This window comes from Fukomys damarensis, unplaced genomic scaffold (assembly GCF_012274545.1).
Source record: "Fukomys damarensis isolate Sample0158 unplaced genomic scaffold, DMR_v1.0_HiC HiC_scaffold_3, whole genome shotgun sequence".
Taxonomy (NCBI): domain Eukaryota; kingdom Metazoa; phylum Chordata; class Mammalia; order Rodentia; family Bathyergidae; genus Fukomys; species Fukomys damarensis.
In genome coordinates this window covers 47,849,020-47,864,779 of record NW_022900915.1, presented here as the reverse complement: position 1 = coordinate 47,864,779, position 15,760 = coordinate 47,849,020, and the positions used below count along the sequence as shown (strand labels likewise).

Here is a 15,760-nt window from a genome sequence, read left to right as displayed (position 1 = left end):
GGTGCGGCATCATGGGCCCCTGCAAGGGTGGGACAAGCAGGGCAAGAACCTGCTGAGGTGCAGTCAGCTGTCCCCAGTCCTGACGCGAAACCCGCCTGGCCTTGGACCTGGCCGTGACCTCCAAGCCACTCAGTTCTCCTAAACTCCTGCTCCTGCCTTGTCGAAAGGAGAGGGGTTGCTCCCTTCTGCTGCCGAATCTGGGGCTGGCAGAGGAACTGCACGTTGGCAAAAGCCCTGTATGCTGAGGTTGTCTGTGACACTGACCGAGGCACGGACAACCTCAGCTGTCAGGCTACGCTTGCTGCCTCTGGGGGTAGTGGAGGCGAGGGGCAGGGACACCCAGAGCAAGGCTTGGTGACGGGGAGCAGGGGCTGCAGAATGGCCAGAAGCTTCCCTTGGTGCTGTGTGGCAGGACAGAGGCCCCGGGTCCAAAGAGGATGAGGGTTTTGTCTGGAGTCCATGGCTCCCTATCCTGCCAGCTGGGGTTCTCCGCGCCGTGCTTTGCCCTGGTGAGGGGCTGGGGTCTGAGGAGAGACTGTGGGGGGCAGGACACTCTGGGACCTCTAAGTTCCCCTGCTACGGAAACCTCTCTGGGGCTGGCAGTCTCTAGGTGCCCCCACCCTGGGGCCTCCTGGCCCTGTCTTCCATCCAGGCCCTATCGGGCTCTGTGTGCCTCGTGACTAGGACGCAGTGCTGTCTAAGTGTGGGGATGAGACCCAGGTCCTGGGATCCGGCCACAGCCCTCTCCAGGGGACAACGGCCTTAGCGCTCTGGGTTCCTCGTGACTAGGCCGCAGGTCTAAGTGTGGGGATGAGACCCAGGTCCTGGGATCCGGCCACAGCCCTCTCCAGGGGACACGCTCCAAGCCTGGCTGCCCTACTGGCTTGGACACACAGGAGACACGCGCTGTGTGATGTGGTCACCATCCTGGCTTTCCTGCCTCCATCCTCCAGTGCAGTCTGGGGTGCGTGCTGTCCCTGTCCGGAGGGGACCAGCCAGTCAGTCCCTCAGCCTCCTCACCACGCAGAACCTGCTTTCGGACTGTGGCGGCTGCAGCCTGTGGCAGTTGTGCTGGGGACGGAGAATGCGTGGTGGCGCCTTCACCTGCCTGGCCCTGTCCGACCAGGAGCAGGGTCTGCCTGGGGTGGCACGGGGGACCTGCACACGGCTGCAGCCCAGGGCCTGGAGACACGGTGGAGTGGGTGAGGTCGCTCATATAACGCGGCCCGTGTCCTTCCTGCTCTGCTTGGCTGCCCCTCAGGAAGTCCCCAACCCCAGTGCTCCTCGAGCTGCCTCTCTGGCTCGTCCCTGTCCCTCGACACCAGGCTCCCCAGCTGCTGCCTAGTGAGCGTCTGAGGCCACCAGGGCTCAATTAACAAGGGTACTGGAGACCCTGGGCCAGCACCAGTTAGGGCTGCAGTGAGCCTGGAAGTTGTTTTCCCTCCAAGGTTGGAAGGGTCACTGTGAGGACAGGGAGGGACACTGAGGCAGAGTGCGGCCCACCTGGAGCCCCGACCTGTCTCTGGCTGCCTGTGTGACCCTGTGCGCTCACCGTATCTCTGGGCTGCCCTGCAGCACTGCCGCAGGGCAGAGGCCTCGTTCTGCCCCCAAATGCATTAGGTGGTGGCTGAGCAGGTGTTTGCAAAGTGCTTTCTACTACTCCCTGCCTTGGGCGCCTTCCTCACCTGTCACATGGGGGAGAAGTGTTTGGGTGAGGACTGAGCCCCCAGCCGGCAGACTGGCTCCCTAGGAACAGAGGCCCCAGCAGCAGCACCTTCAGCCCGTGCTGCTCTCTAGCCTGGCTGGGCCTCAGGGCCCCAGTCTGTGGCCCACAGGGTGTGGGACCCGCTTCCCCCTGGACCTTCTGGAGGGTCTGGTCTGGAAATTTCTGGGGCTGCCTCCCCAGAGGTGGGGAGATTGCTCTTGGGTGACCGGGAGCTCCCATCCTTGGAGCACCTTAGGAGTCCCCTCATATCTAGCTCTAGCAGGGACAAGTTCTGGGAGCATCTGTGAGGTTGGAGAAAAAAAAATACAATCTGTTGTTTTGTTTTATTTTGAGACGGCCTTTCACTATGCAGCCCAGGCTGGCCTCAAACTTATGGTGATCCTCCTGCTTCCGGCTCCTGAATGCTGGAATTACAGGCGTGCACCACTGTACCGGCTTGAATCCGTGTTTCAGGTTGAGAAAACGCTGGTTTAGTTGTGGATGGAAATGTCACAAAGGACACTGATATAGTGTCTTGCTGGTACCCAGAAAATGGTCATCTGTTCCTCTCAGAAGGAAGATATCAAGGAAACCATTGCCGTAGCAGCGAACGGTGATGAGAAGAGTCAGGACCAGAAGAGGTGCTGAGCAGGCACGCAGCCTGGCTTTGAGAAGCGCCCTGGAGGGTGCAGGCCCTGGGATGTGACCTCCAAGCTGCCATTGTCATCCGTCAGTTACAGCCACCTGGGACGGCCCGGGTGGGTCCTGGAGGCGGAATGTCCTTCACCTCTGGGCGGTGCCTGTCTGTGCAGTTCATGGCTGTGGCGCAGCACAAAGGATCAGCGATCACTCAGAGTCAAGGTCCAGTTCGGACTCCATGAGGGTCCAGAGGGGCTGCCTGCACCGAGGCCCCTCAGGCTGACGGTCTCCCACGGACAGGCCGGACTCAAGCTTCTGTGGCTTTTGACTGATAGAACCAGGAAGCAAGGATGGAGGACGCAGGAAGGGTGTTGGTGCAGGAATTCCTGTAGGCGGGAGGAAGGAGGGGATGGCCAGGGTGTTCTGCTATGTGACCGACCCCAGAGGAGCACCCACTCCGACTGTGCTGTGTCTGATCCCACGGGGACCTGTGGCCCTGCAGGCTCTTTTGCTCTCTGTATTCGGGAGAGAGGTTTGGGTCCCTTCCTCTGCATATCCGTCTCCAACACCCCTGAACGTTTTGACCCTGCCCCATCTTCCACAGGACGCGCCGGCTGTGTGGCAGTGGCGAGTGTGGTGGCCCTGCAGTGTCCTCCGCTGGCCCGGCAGGGCACTGTCCCAGGAGTCTCTAGGACACACGTGGCTGAGGTCCTCCTTCCGGATACAGAGGATCGGACCTCAGCTCTGACATTCGCCCCACCCACCTGGCTAGACCGGCGCTCCCGCTTCAGGTCCTGGAGTTCTATTCATCCGTGATGAAGTCCTCAGACTCCGCGCCTGGGTGAGCAGCCTTCTCGGCTGTGTCCCCACCCCTGCCAGGTCTCCGACGTGGCTTGAGGTCGGAGAGAAGGGTGAAGCACAGCTTCCATAAAAATGTTGTGAGAATAAAACTTGATTTACAAGGCTTTGTTTTCAGGTTAGCCAAACAGGAAAAATGAATGGAGGAAAAGCCTCACATCGTAAGATTGGGGGGTGAGGAAATATAAATGCAGATTTAAAACAAAGAATAAATGAGAAAAGGAGGGCAAAAGGGCTAAACAGTACATTCCAGAGTCTGCCCCCGTGATACCCGACAGCGCATTGTACTGTGCGGAGCACTAGCGTAGGAAGGGTTTCAGGGTCGTCTGAGAGCAGGGTCGGCGGCGGGCAGCGGCTCTCCGCTGAGGGCGTCCAACCGCGCGGCTTCCCCAGAGGCCTGATCTACCACAGTGTCAGACATGGCATGATGAGCCCAGAGCGGGGGCTGTGCGGAGGGACAGCCAGGCGCTTCTTTGCGGGACCTGACAGCAGCTGGTCACCCTCTCACAGGTCGGTAGGCCCAGTGAAGAGTGGCTTTCCAGTGACACACGGAGTTGTAGTTCGGCACATCGGTGGGAGGCCTTTAAATAAGGTGGCGCATGGCGCTTTTAAAAATAAACATCACCGTGTATATTTAAGGTGTGCAAGAAGAGGTTATGAGACTCGTGCAGTAAGGTGGTCTCCCTCTGTCTCTGTCTCTCTCTGCCTCTATTTCTGTCTGTCTTTTTCTCTCAGATTCCCCCTGTAGGGGAGGAAGGTCATGCCCTGGTTTTCCTTCTGTCTCTGGTCTGTTCTCCAAGTCCACCCATGTGTGGCATATGGAAGGCTCCCTTCTGGTCCGGGAGGCCGATCAAGGCTCTGCACGGGGTCTCCCTGCCCCTGTGCACTCCTCCGTTGGGACTGTTCTGCATCCTGGCTGGTGTGCGCAGTGCCATGCAGATGATTCATGGCTCTCCTTCAGGGCTCACCCAGGAGAAGATGTGCCGGGCCCGGTCACAGAAGCTGTTTCCACATCCCGGGCTTCCAGGGTGACCTGGATGGGGCACTAATCTGTACTGTACCCAGCCACAGTGGACAAGGCCCTCCTGACACCCTCGCTGACTTCTGTGCCCTCTTGACTCAGACGCCTCACTCTGGAAACTCAGGCTCCCTGGTTCCACACACTTCCCTCTCAGAGAGAAACCCTGCGCTGGTCTGTAGAGCAACTTCCAGGACTGCTCAGTTCCTCCTGAGGGGTCTTCAGGCCCGTCACACTCTTCCCCTCTCTTGGAAAACAAAGTGGTATTAAACAGCCGAGATACAGGTTAGCAGGATTCTCCCGCACCCTTTCCTTCCCAAGTGACAGCTGGAACGCACCGTGTCTTTCGGATTCCTGGAAATAGCACACTTACTTGCTCTTTGATGAAACTTTCTCCCTGAAACTCATCCAAATGCCCTAATGGGTTCTGATTCATGCCAGGGTGATGGAATTGTCTCAGTGCAGGAGACCGCGGTGTGACCTGTGTGTGTATTCACCGAGTTGTTGGGAAGGCCTGACAGCAAGAGATCGAAGGTGATCCGGACGTGCACTTGCGGTGTCCCAGGCACTCCCTGCTCCTTGTGCATAAGGGATGAATGACTCCCTGAGAATGTTTATTCTGACTTATGCTTGCCAGAGCTTGGCTCCAGAAACAAAATTTACTGCTGCCATGTATAACCTCTGCAGTGCTTTAACTTCTGTAAGGACGAACGTAGCCTATGACCAGCGACATGTAGCAGCTCATTGTGTAGGGTATGGAAAGAGGAAAAAACAAAGGTGTGGGCCTTTGCTCCTCAAGGCTCTGACCCCCTGTGTCTTGCTATTTTGTGTCTGTCTTTTCTAAGTAAGATCCTCTCCCTTAGAGACCCCTGACGTCAGCCCTGTACCAGGGAATGTTGGGGCGGTCAGAAGGTCGAACTCGGGCCATATGCTCCTCTCCAGACCATTGGGCAGATGTCATTCTCTGCTTAGACTGATGGAAGAAGGAAAGCATCACAGAAATCAGGGACTTGAGGGCAGTTTTGGATATTTGTTTTCAAATGATCCTATGAGTGCAGAGTAAATGGCTTCATATTTATTATCAAACTGAAACCTTGCCATCTTTCTTTGTTGTGGGAGGTGCAACATAGACAACACTCAGCCAAAAGAGTCCCTGTGCCTATGACAAGTGTGTAAACCCCCCTGAGACACTGTGCACATTAAACCCAGTTCAGTCTGTCTGATCACTGTTCCAGAAATGCCTCCTATGTACCGATGGCTACACAAAGAAAGAGGGTTGTCTCTCATCTTCGGAATTACACAGCAAAGAAGAGGCAGCAAGCAGACGCAGGCGATGGATCATAACTATGTAAAGGTGTAAGGGCCAGTGATTTAGCTCAGTGGCGCTGCGCCTGCCTCACAAGTGCAAGGTCCTGTGTTCAATTCCCAGTACCTAAGAAAAAAGTCTCCAAAATTATTGAGACAAATGAAGTAACTTGTTATAGTGAGTGTCTTAGTTACTTTTCTTGTTGCTGAGGCAATATACCCAACACCCAAAGTTAAAGGAGGAAAGTTTATTTAGATCACAATTTGTAGAGGTTTCAGTCCATAGTCAGCTGGTTGCAAGGCAAAGGGGCATCGCACAGGAGACACAGTTCACGGTGGGCAGAAGGCAGCAAAGCAACAAGGGAGCAACTGCAGCCCTTCGGTCTCTGTATCTTATCCATGCTACTAAGGGCAGGCAGCAGCACTCAGGCCCTTAATCCTGGTGTCCTTGAACCTAGCACTGCCCGTGAGTCAGTTCTGGTGTCACACACTCTAGATCCACAGAAGCCCCACCTATGACCACTTGAGGCTTTGGGGGGACACCTAGACACAGCCATGACAGCGAAGATGCATTGAGTGTCAGATCAGTGATGAAGGGTAGATGGTGGGACATGGGTGCGGCCTGGGTTTGAGAAACTGTTTGGTGACGGAGAAACGGACACGGCACCAAGACTGCACACTCTTCCACCAGCAGATGGGGGACGCACTCGGAGAGGATGAAGCGGGGAGATGGCAGGAGAGTCGGGGGGATGGACGGAGCCTCTGCTGTGTGCTTGGGCCTAGGTTCCATTGTCTCAGGTTTGGGTGTTTTTCTCCTAACCGGACAGAAAGATCCCACTGGTGATCTGCAGGAAGAGTTTCTGCAGAACACAATGCCGAGGACGAGCAGGACCCGGGAAAGGTGGCAGGAGTCCTCAGAGTGGCGCTGGCACATGGGGAGGGGAGCGTGGAGGGTGTTCTGACACAGAGAGGTCCGCGGCTGGGACAGGCAGCCAGGGAAAGGACCAGGTGAAGACGCACTTGGGAAGGGCCCCAGGGCTGCAGCCAGCTCCGAGGCAACAAGAAAGTTTTCATTAGGTTGGCAGAATTTTCTGGTTCTGAAGTAGAATATTTATATAGCTCTAAAGAATGTCTTTGTTTTGTTTAACTTTGCAGTTAATGATGCTCCTCAAAGTATGCCTGCTGTCTACCCCAGGCTCCTGTAGTAAAACTTTCGTGGTTGTAGCCCCATATTTTTGTGTATGAATTTGTATAATGAAGTGTGCCTTTGGCAGCCTCGTTAGGTTCCCTCCTGGGTTCAACTGCTGGGGGAATTTTGCTTTTGTTTTCCAATAAATTCTGCTTTCTGCCAGGCTGATTTGTTCTGGGGAAGGGGACTCTTCCCTCAGGGATCCTGGACAGTCAATCAGAGACAGACTCATCAGCGTTACCTGATGTGCGCCTGTGGTTGCTTCAGGAGACAGAAGCAGTCATCGGACGCTCCTTTTGTTTTCTCTGAAAGCATCTCTAGGGAGGTCACTCATTCTGTTGGGAGTTGAGAAGGCTGAGTCTACTAATAAGATATTTTCTGAGGTACATGACACCATATTCTGAGATACATATGCATTGTAATTAACATGTTCATCACCTCATTACAGTGAGTCTTCATTTCCTGCACTTAGAAGCACTTTAGAATAGCACAGTCAAACCACACTCTGCTGTAGGAACTGTGCAGAGTATCTCACTCTCAAAGACTGCATAGCGCAAGTGAGTGACAAGTGTTCTAGGTGATTTCTTGATATCTCTATACATTATGCAATTTTGAAAATAAAGGTGACAGACGACAAGTATATTTTTGTAGCCTCTGTTTTGTTTAACGGAGTGTACTGGAAACCTCAATCAAGTCATGTCAACAGCACTCTCTTCACAATGTAACTAATATCCTTCTTTTGCATCCACCTAGTTGTTTCTTCACACCCTTCTCCCCTTCATTCCCTTCCCCTTGTTAAATAAGTCTGTCTTCTACTTTCATGTTATCAATTTTAGATTCCACATATTAGGAAAATACAAAATGCTCATCTGTCAGAGTCTGATTTATTTCACATAACATGAGGATCTCCAGTCCCATCCGTTTTCTGGCTCGTGACTTAACTCCATTCTTCTTTATGGCTGAATAACACTCCGCGGTGTAGATGTGCCGCATTTGGTTTCTCAGTCACCTATTGATGAGCGCCCGTGCTGGTTCCGCCTCTTGGACATCGTGAACGTTGCTGCAAGAATCATGGGTGTGCAGGTGTCCCTGTAGCACTCTGACTTTAGTTGCCTTGGGTATATTCCAACAAGTGTTACATGTGGCCCACATGGAGCTCGCTTTTAGACCTGAGGAGCCCCATACTGATTCCCATAGGGGCTGTGCTAATTCCCATTCCCAGCAGCAGTGTGGGGATGTTTCTTCCCCCTTTCTCCACGTCCTTGCCAACATTTATTGTTCTTTGTATTCTTGCCAATGAGTGTTCCAACTAGGGCGACATAGAATGGCAATGTAATTTTTCTTTTTTTTGTACTGGGAATTGAACTCAGGAACTCACACTTCCAAGGCAGGCACTGCACTACTGAGCTACATCCCTGGCCCTCAGTGTAGATTTTTGTCCCTGTTAAGTTTATTGGTACATTTAAAGCAAATGATACAGTTACATTTATCATTGGGATCTTATACCTTTCATGGTAAGTCTTGGTTCTTATTTTTTACCTATACTCCTTCCCACCCTTCACCCACTTCACCCTTCCCTATTTAAAAAGACTTTGTTTCCATTTTTTCCTCTTTTCACATTTTTTCTTTTCCCTTATTTCCTTTCCTCTCCCTGGCCCAGTTCCCCTTTAGCCATTTTCTTCCTATTTCACAGTGTCAATTATACCATTTGAAACTTATTTATACTTTTAGTTTTTTATACCAAAGAAATTATTCAGTATGTACTCAAGTGTGACCTATTTATTTCACTTAAGAGTATAGCCTTAATGTGCATCCATTTAGCTATAAATTTCTCTAGTTTCTCATTCTTTATGTCTGAGTAGTACTTCACTTTATAGAAAAAACACATCTTCTTTATCCAGTCTCCACTTGATGAACGTTTGGGTTATTTCCAAGTTTCAGCTATTTCCAACTGTGCCTCTATAAACATGGGTGTGCATATATCACTGAGGTATGATTCTTTTAATTCTTTTGGAAAGATGCCCAGCAAAGGGATGGCTGGGTCAAATGGAATCTCTAGTCCTAATTCTGTGAGGTATCTCCATATTGATTTCCACAGTGGTTGCACCAGTCTGCACTCCCACTAACAATGGAGAAAGGTTCCTTTCTCCTTGCAGCCCCTCCAACATTTGTTATTGTGTGATTTCTTGATAGCAGCCATTCTTTCTGGGGTGAGGTGCAATCTCAGTGTTGTTTTCATCTGTATCTCTCAAATGAGCAGTGACGTGGAACATTTTTCCATATACTTATTTGCTGCGTTCACTTCTTTGTCTGAGAAATGTCTGTTTATTTTGGATGCCCATTTTTGCATTTGGGGGGCTGATTTTTTTGAGTTCTTTATATATTCTAGATAGTAGTCCTTTGTCTGAGGAGTAGCTGGTAAAGATTTTTTCGCACATTGTAGCTTGTCTCTTAGCTCTGGTGGTGATTTCTCTTGCACTGCAAAAACTTTTTAATACAATGAGATCCCAGTTGTTTATTCTTTGTGCAAGTTCTCATGCTGCTGAGGATTTGTTCATAAAGTTTTCTCCTATGCCAATGTCTTTGAGAGTTCTACTTAATTTGTTTTCCAGTAAGTTCAGTGTTTCTGTTTTGATATTTAGATCTTTAATCCACTTGGATTTTATTTTAGTGCATGGTGAAAGATAGGGATCTAGTGTTAATCTTTGGGAAGTTGAAATTCAGTTGTTCCAACACCATTTATTAAAGAGGCTATCTCTCCTCCAGTGAGGATGGTTAGCTCCTTTGTCCAGGATGAAGTAGTCTATTTCTTTTGATGGGTGAATTGAGGCCATTAATATTGACGGGCATAACTGATATGTATTGACATCATTGTCATGTTATTGTCCTGTTGTTGGCTCTTTTACAATTTCCCCCCTCTCCCTTTAGTTTCTTGCCTTGCCTAACTGATTTGCTCTTTTAGGACTCATGGTGTTGTGACCTTCATTGTCTTTTTCTAGGATATTGCTTAGAATGTTTAATCCCCTGGAAATCTGTTTGCATCTATTTTATGCATTCCATTTGTTTACTATTTTTGGATTCCATCATGTTCCTCAGCTCGACTATTTTTAAAAATTTGTGTGTGCTTTAAATTTATTAATCATGTCTTGCACTATGGACACAATCCCTCTTGTTATCTTAGAAATTATTTCAGATTTCACTTTTTACAGGTCTTCTTTCGTTGCAGTTCAGGGAGTCCAGGTCATTGAGTATTAGATTGTTCCATCTTGTTGCCCTTTGAGTTAGCCTTAGGCGATTTGGAAGTCTGGATTTGAGACTTGCTTACGTGTCTTCTCATTTCATTAGATGCAGCCTGCTGTGCCTTTGCTGAAGTGACTTTTTGCTCCCACAGTGGTCTTCAATTCTCAGTGAGTCACAGAGCAGCCTTTTCTCTGCTGCTCACCAGGATGTTATTGGGGCTGGCCTCTGGATTTTGCTTGTGCCCTTGAGCAGCTCTTTCCCAGGTAGGACTTTGTTGGGGCCTGTAGGTTGTGGTTTCTGGGGTCAGGTTGGAGCCCTGACTAGGTCCTGCCTGAAACCTGCTACTCTGGTCACCATGGGCTTCTCCCTGGGATCAGTACACACTTTCAGATGGTATCAGGGCAGGCCTCTGGTTGCTGCTTGTGTGAATGAGCAGGTCTTTTTACCATCCATTCATCTATTGATGGACATGTATTCTGCTTTCCAGATTTATCTGAGTTGTGCTGCTATAAATGAGTACTCTTATATCAGTATAGTATGATGTTTTTATCTCTTATAGTATGATGTTTTTACTTAGGAGGGGAATAGCTAGGTCAAATGGAATTTCTATTGTTAGTTTGATAAAGAATTTCCACAGTGGTTGTACAAGTTTATATTTCCTTGTTTTTCTAGAACTTTAGGGTGCATGCTTACATTACTTGTTTGGCCTCATTCTGTCTTTCTGATGTGGGCATTCACAGTTTAAACTTTTATCTTAGGACTGACTACCTTTGATGCATCCCATAGGCTGTGGTATGTTTTATTGGCATTAAAATTGATTTAGGAACTTTCATTAACCCATTGAGTATTGAGTGTGTTGTTTAATCTCCAGTTGTTTGTCAAATTTCTGTGGTTTCTTTTGTCATTAATGTTTACTTTTAGTGTGCTGTGATCTGGTAGTATATCTGGGATTCTGGGATACTCTTTTTTTTTAAACTGGGTATTGAACTTGGGACCTTGTGCTTGTGGGGCAGGCGGCAGCACCACTGAGCTAAATCTCCAGCCCATCCTGGGTTACTTTTTTATCTTTTATATTTATTTAGCAAGCTTTATATGTTAGTATGTGGTCTAGTTTGAAGAATGTTCCATGTGATGAACAATATCTATTCTATTGTAGTGGGACAGAACTCTCTGAATATATCTATGAAATCTGTTTTTTGAAGGTGTGGTTCAGCTCTGATATTTCTCCATCACTTTTTGGCCTAGTTGGTCTATTTGTGAAAGTGTGGTATTGAGATTCCCCATTATTATTGTGTCATCTTCATTTCATCTTTTATGTTCAGTAGTGGTTGCTTTATGAAGGTGGGTGTATTAGAATTTCACATATGTGTTTATATTGATTATCTGTTCCTTTTGAATTTTTACCTGGACTAATATTCAATGACTGTCTTTGCCTCTTCTGATTAGTTTTGCCTTGAAGTCCCCTTTGTTGGGGAATAAGATTGCTACCCATGCTTGCTTTCATGGTCCTGATTCATGGAGTATTGTTTTCCATCATTTGTTTTATAGTGTATGATTGTTTTGGATTAAATGTGTCTTGTATGCACATTTTTGAGTTTTGCTTTTTGACCCAGTTTGCCAGTCTGTGTCTTTCGATAGGGGGTTGAGGCCACTTAAGTTATTACTCAAAGATATCGACTCATTTGTGATTATTGCATTATTTTACTGTTTTTGATTACTTTACTGTTTCATTTTGGTTGAACTCCTCATCCTGCCTGGTATGCTAATTACATGAAACTATCTGGCATTATTGGTTATATTTCCTCTGTCCTGTATACCTTTGAGAAGTTTTGGGTGCTGGCTTTGCAGGTATAATTTTTAAGGGCTTCTGTGTTATGGAATGTCCTCATTTCTGCAATTTTTTGGGGGGGTACCGGAGGTCTACCTTAGGACCTTGTGCTTGCCATGCCGGCGTGGCACCACTGATCTACATACCTGATCCCTGTTTTGTCTTTTGAGATAAAGTGTCACTCTGAGTTAAGCTGGCCTTGAACTCACTATGTTGACCTCCACCAGTGACCACCACTTGCTTGCTCATTACTGCAGGGCAACTCCTGTGGTCATCTCCACACTTTCCCTCAGGAGCTTTCTGCCCGTGTAGAAGCAGAAGCCCTTAGCTCAGGCAATGCTTTCTGTTCCTTCACCCTCAGGCCTTACCCACCCTTGGCCCTTGTCCCAAGAGCTCTGCTTTCCAACCTGTGGACCTCAGCACAGTCCCCAGGCTCAGCAGAGGGCCTCCTTTCCCATGTGGGGCCTTGGGTGGTGGGAAGGATTTCACACTGTCTCAGATCTTTCTGGTATCTGGGGAAGCAACGGGAAAAGGCCCACTCTGTGCAGCTCCAGCAAATCTCTCTCCTCTACAATGTGTCCAGGAATGAGATCTCTCAGCCAGTGAGCTTTGGGAAGCCCACAGTTCTCTACATTCAGCCTCTCAGTACCAAGGGTGTGGGGCTTCTCTTTTTGTCCTTAAGGGGTAGGTGGTGGGGAGGATGCTGCAAGGACACAGTATTCCTTGTGTGGGAGAGGATGGTGGGAGAAACTGCTTATTTTTATGTTGCTGGCTCTCCCTTTCTATGGTTGCAGTCCACAGTTTCCCTGGACCCTAAATGCAGTTCACCCTCTTCCTGAGTTTCCCCTTCCTTCCAGGAGGAAGGAGGGAATATCGGGAGCCTCTCCCAGGAGTCTGTCCTCTGTGGTGCTGCCTCCTTCCCTCAGACTGTTCCCAAAATTGCACTGTAGCTCAGTGTTAATCAACTAATACTTTCCCTCATTTATTAGTCAAATATGGTTGGCTTTGCACTGGATTTCTTTTCCAACTGTAGCCTGCTACATGTAAGGAGTTACTTTCAGATAAAACTCCATACTATTTTTATAGTTTACAGTAAGTGTGGGCTTCTTGAGATTTAGCACTACCAGTACAACCCATTGATTCTTTCTGGAGCTGACAATCTCCCATGCTTAACTGGGATTTTTGGAGCCAGGACCTCTCTGTGGACCCAGGGTTATTGTTTCAGACTATTTCATTACTTTCTTTGCACTACACTGAGATTTTTCAGTTTTCCTGTATTTTTACATTCCTTGTCAAGTCTCTCCTGATTTCTGGAGGTCTACTATTAATTCTTCAGGAAAAAGGAAACAAACAATTAAATATCCCATGCAGTTCATATACCAGATGTCTGGGTTCCAGGTCCCTGGAAACCAATGGGCCGTATTTTGCTGCTGTTTTGCATTCTGCCATTTTAAATCTCCGAGTGCATTTGTTTTGGGGTCCTTCATTCTGGTCTACATGTCTGTTTTTGGGTGCTGCTTTTGTTACTATAACTTAGTGCTACAATTTGATTTTGGGCATTGAGATGCCTCAAGACTATCTTTTGCTTAGAATTGATTAGGCTATTCTGTCTTTTCTGTTTTCATATGAATTTTAGGATTTGTTCCTAGCTCTGTGGAGAATGTCATTGGAATTGTGATGGGGATTGCACTGAATCTGAAGATTGCTTTTGGTATTACAGCCAATGTAATATTAGTTCTGCCAAACCATGAATGTGAAGTCTTTCAATCTTGTTGTATCTCCTTCATTTCAGTATTCTGAAATTTTCATTATAGAAGTCTTTAACATCCTTGGTTAGAGTGATTTTTGGATTTTTAATTTTTTTCAAGCTATTTTGAATGGAATTATTTTTCTGATTTCTTCTTTTTTTTTTGTACCAGGGATCGAACTCGGTACCTTTTGCTTGCAAGGCAGGTGGCTGAACCACTGAGCTAAATCCTCATCCCTGATTTCTTTTTTAGTTAGTTATTTATTGGTATATAGAAAAGCTATTAATTTTTTTGCTAGTACATGTTTTCAGTACATAATGCTCATATTTATCATGGGAAATTTGTAGATATACATAACATATATTACTTCTTCATGTCCCCCCCCAAAAAAAACATTCTTCCCTTCTCCATTTTCTAAAGCTCTATTTAATTTTGTATCTTGCATCTGGATTTTAAAGACTTCACCCTGCTGTGGGATTGAAGGATCCTCTTCCATGCTGCCTTCACATCCTTGTTTCTCAGGGTGTAGATGAGTGGATTGAGCACTGGGGTGATCACACAGTAGAAGAAGGACAGAAACTTGCCCTGTGTGCTGTGTGCAGAGGCCTGGAGGTACATGTACATGGCAGGGCCAAAGTACATGGTGACCACCAACAAATGGGAACTGCAGGTGCTAAGTGCCTTGAGTCTTCCTTCAGCTGAAGGTAACTTCAATACAGCTCTAGCAATAAGAACGTAGGAGATGACCACCATGAGAGGAGCCACTAGTGCAAAAAACATGGCTCCTGAAGCCAGGGCCAGGTCATTAGCAGAGGTGTTCCCACAGGCCAGCTTGATAAGCACAGGTATCTCACAGAAGAAGTGGTCCAGGATATGGTGCCCACAGAGGGAGAGTTGGAGGGTGAGTGTGGTTTGGAGCAGAGCATTGGCCAGGCCACTGGACCAGCATGCAGCTGCCATCTGCACACACACCAAGGGACACATGATGAGAGTGTACCGGAGTGGCCGGCAGATGGCTACATAGTGATCAATGGCCATCACGGCCAGTAGAGTACATTCAGTGCAAGCTGCCCAGGTGAAAAGATAGACCTGTGCGGTGCATTTCCAGGCAGCAATTGTCTTGTGTACTCCCCAGAGGTTGGCCAGCAGCTGGGGCACTATGGTGCAGGTCACACCAAGGTCCAGCAGAGAGAGGTTGTCCAGGAAGAAGTACATGGGTGTCTGGAGTCTTGGGTCCACCAGGGAGAGGAGGATGATGGAGCTGTTCCCCACCAGGGTGAGGATATAGGAGACCAGGACCACTGCAAAGAGGGGCCTCTCCAGCCACGGAAACTCTGAGAAGCCCAGCAGGACAAAAGCATTGGGAAAGCTCATGTTTTCTTTTTCCATATCAGCTGCCTTACATGTGCCTAGAAGTTAAGGGGCATAATTAGAGTATAAACATGACTTTTCCACTCCAGTAACTTCATGTTTGCACCCACAAATCTTCCATAGTTTTGGATAATTTTTTCTTTTAACAATTATGAGAGAGAGCTCCAGTGGCGCAATCGGTTAGCGCGCGGTACTTATATAACAATAATGAGAAATTCTTGACTGTGTGTCTGCAGCTTCCCTATCCTTTGATTGGGAAGTTAGGATAAATGTGGATAAAGATATGATGAGAAATTTTACATTGTACTGAGTTCACTGAACTAGCATCCTTTTTGTAGAGGATGTCTTCCTATCATTTTCTGATTCTCTCTTCTTTATCACCTGCTTTGTTCATTCTTTCTGTCTTCATATCTATTTATTGTCACGATCTGTGGTCATGTAGAAAGCATGACATGGTCCCTTCCTTTTAGAGCACTGCTTTCAGGAATGTTGTGTAAGACGACTCTGCCTTGTGTTTCCTCTCAGTCCAGAAGGATGGGGGGCCTGAGGCTCAGTAGGACTCCATGGAATTTGAGAGAGGCAAAGTGGCTCACTGTGGCTGTGAATTTCTGTGGTCAGCGGAGGCTCTCAAAAGGAGTTATTCTGGGGAATTACTTATCATCACTCACACTTTATTCATTTAAAATGCACATGACAGCCTTTTCTGTTTAAAGCACTTTCAATCACACTGTGGTGCAGGCTGCCTTCATTTTATGAGTGAAAGCAGGGCAGAATACTCCCACACTCTTTCTCCAGCTCTGGCACTCACTATTCCCTGCCATTCTCGACAGTTTAGGCTCATGTAGATATCTCAGAAAAA

The 15,760-nt window shown here is 47.8% G+C and overlaps 1 protein-coding gene across 1 annotated transcript; it reads right to left on the bottom strand.

The window, feature by feature from the left end:
• Positions 1–13,956: 13,956 nt before the first annotated feature.
• LOC104853861 (olfactory receptor 15) lies at positions 13,957–14,919 on the bottom strand. The gene has a single exon (XM_019205716.1). The coding sequence runs from the start codon at positions 14,917–14,919 to the stop codon at positions 13,957–13,959; it is 963 nt and encodes a 320-aa protein (XP_019061261.1).
• Positions 14,920–15,760: the final 841 nt, after the last annotated feature.

What these genes read in the sequence shown, in the direction of transcription:
- LOC104853861 (XM_019205716.1), bottom strand. Translation starts at nt 14,919, where the DNA reads ATGGAAAAAGAAAACATGAGCTTTCCCAATGCTTTTGTCCTGCTGGGC.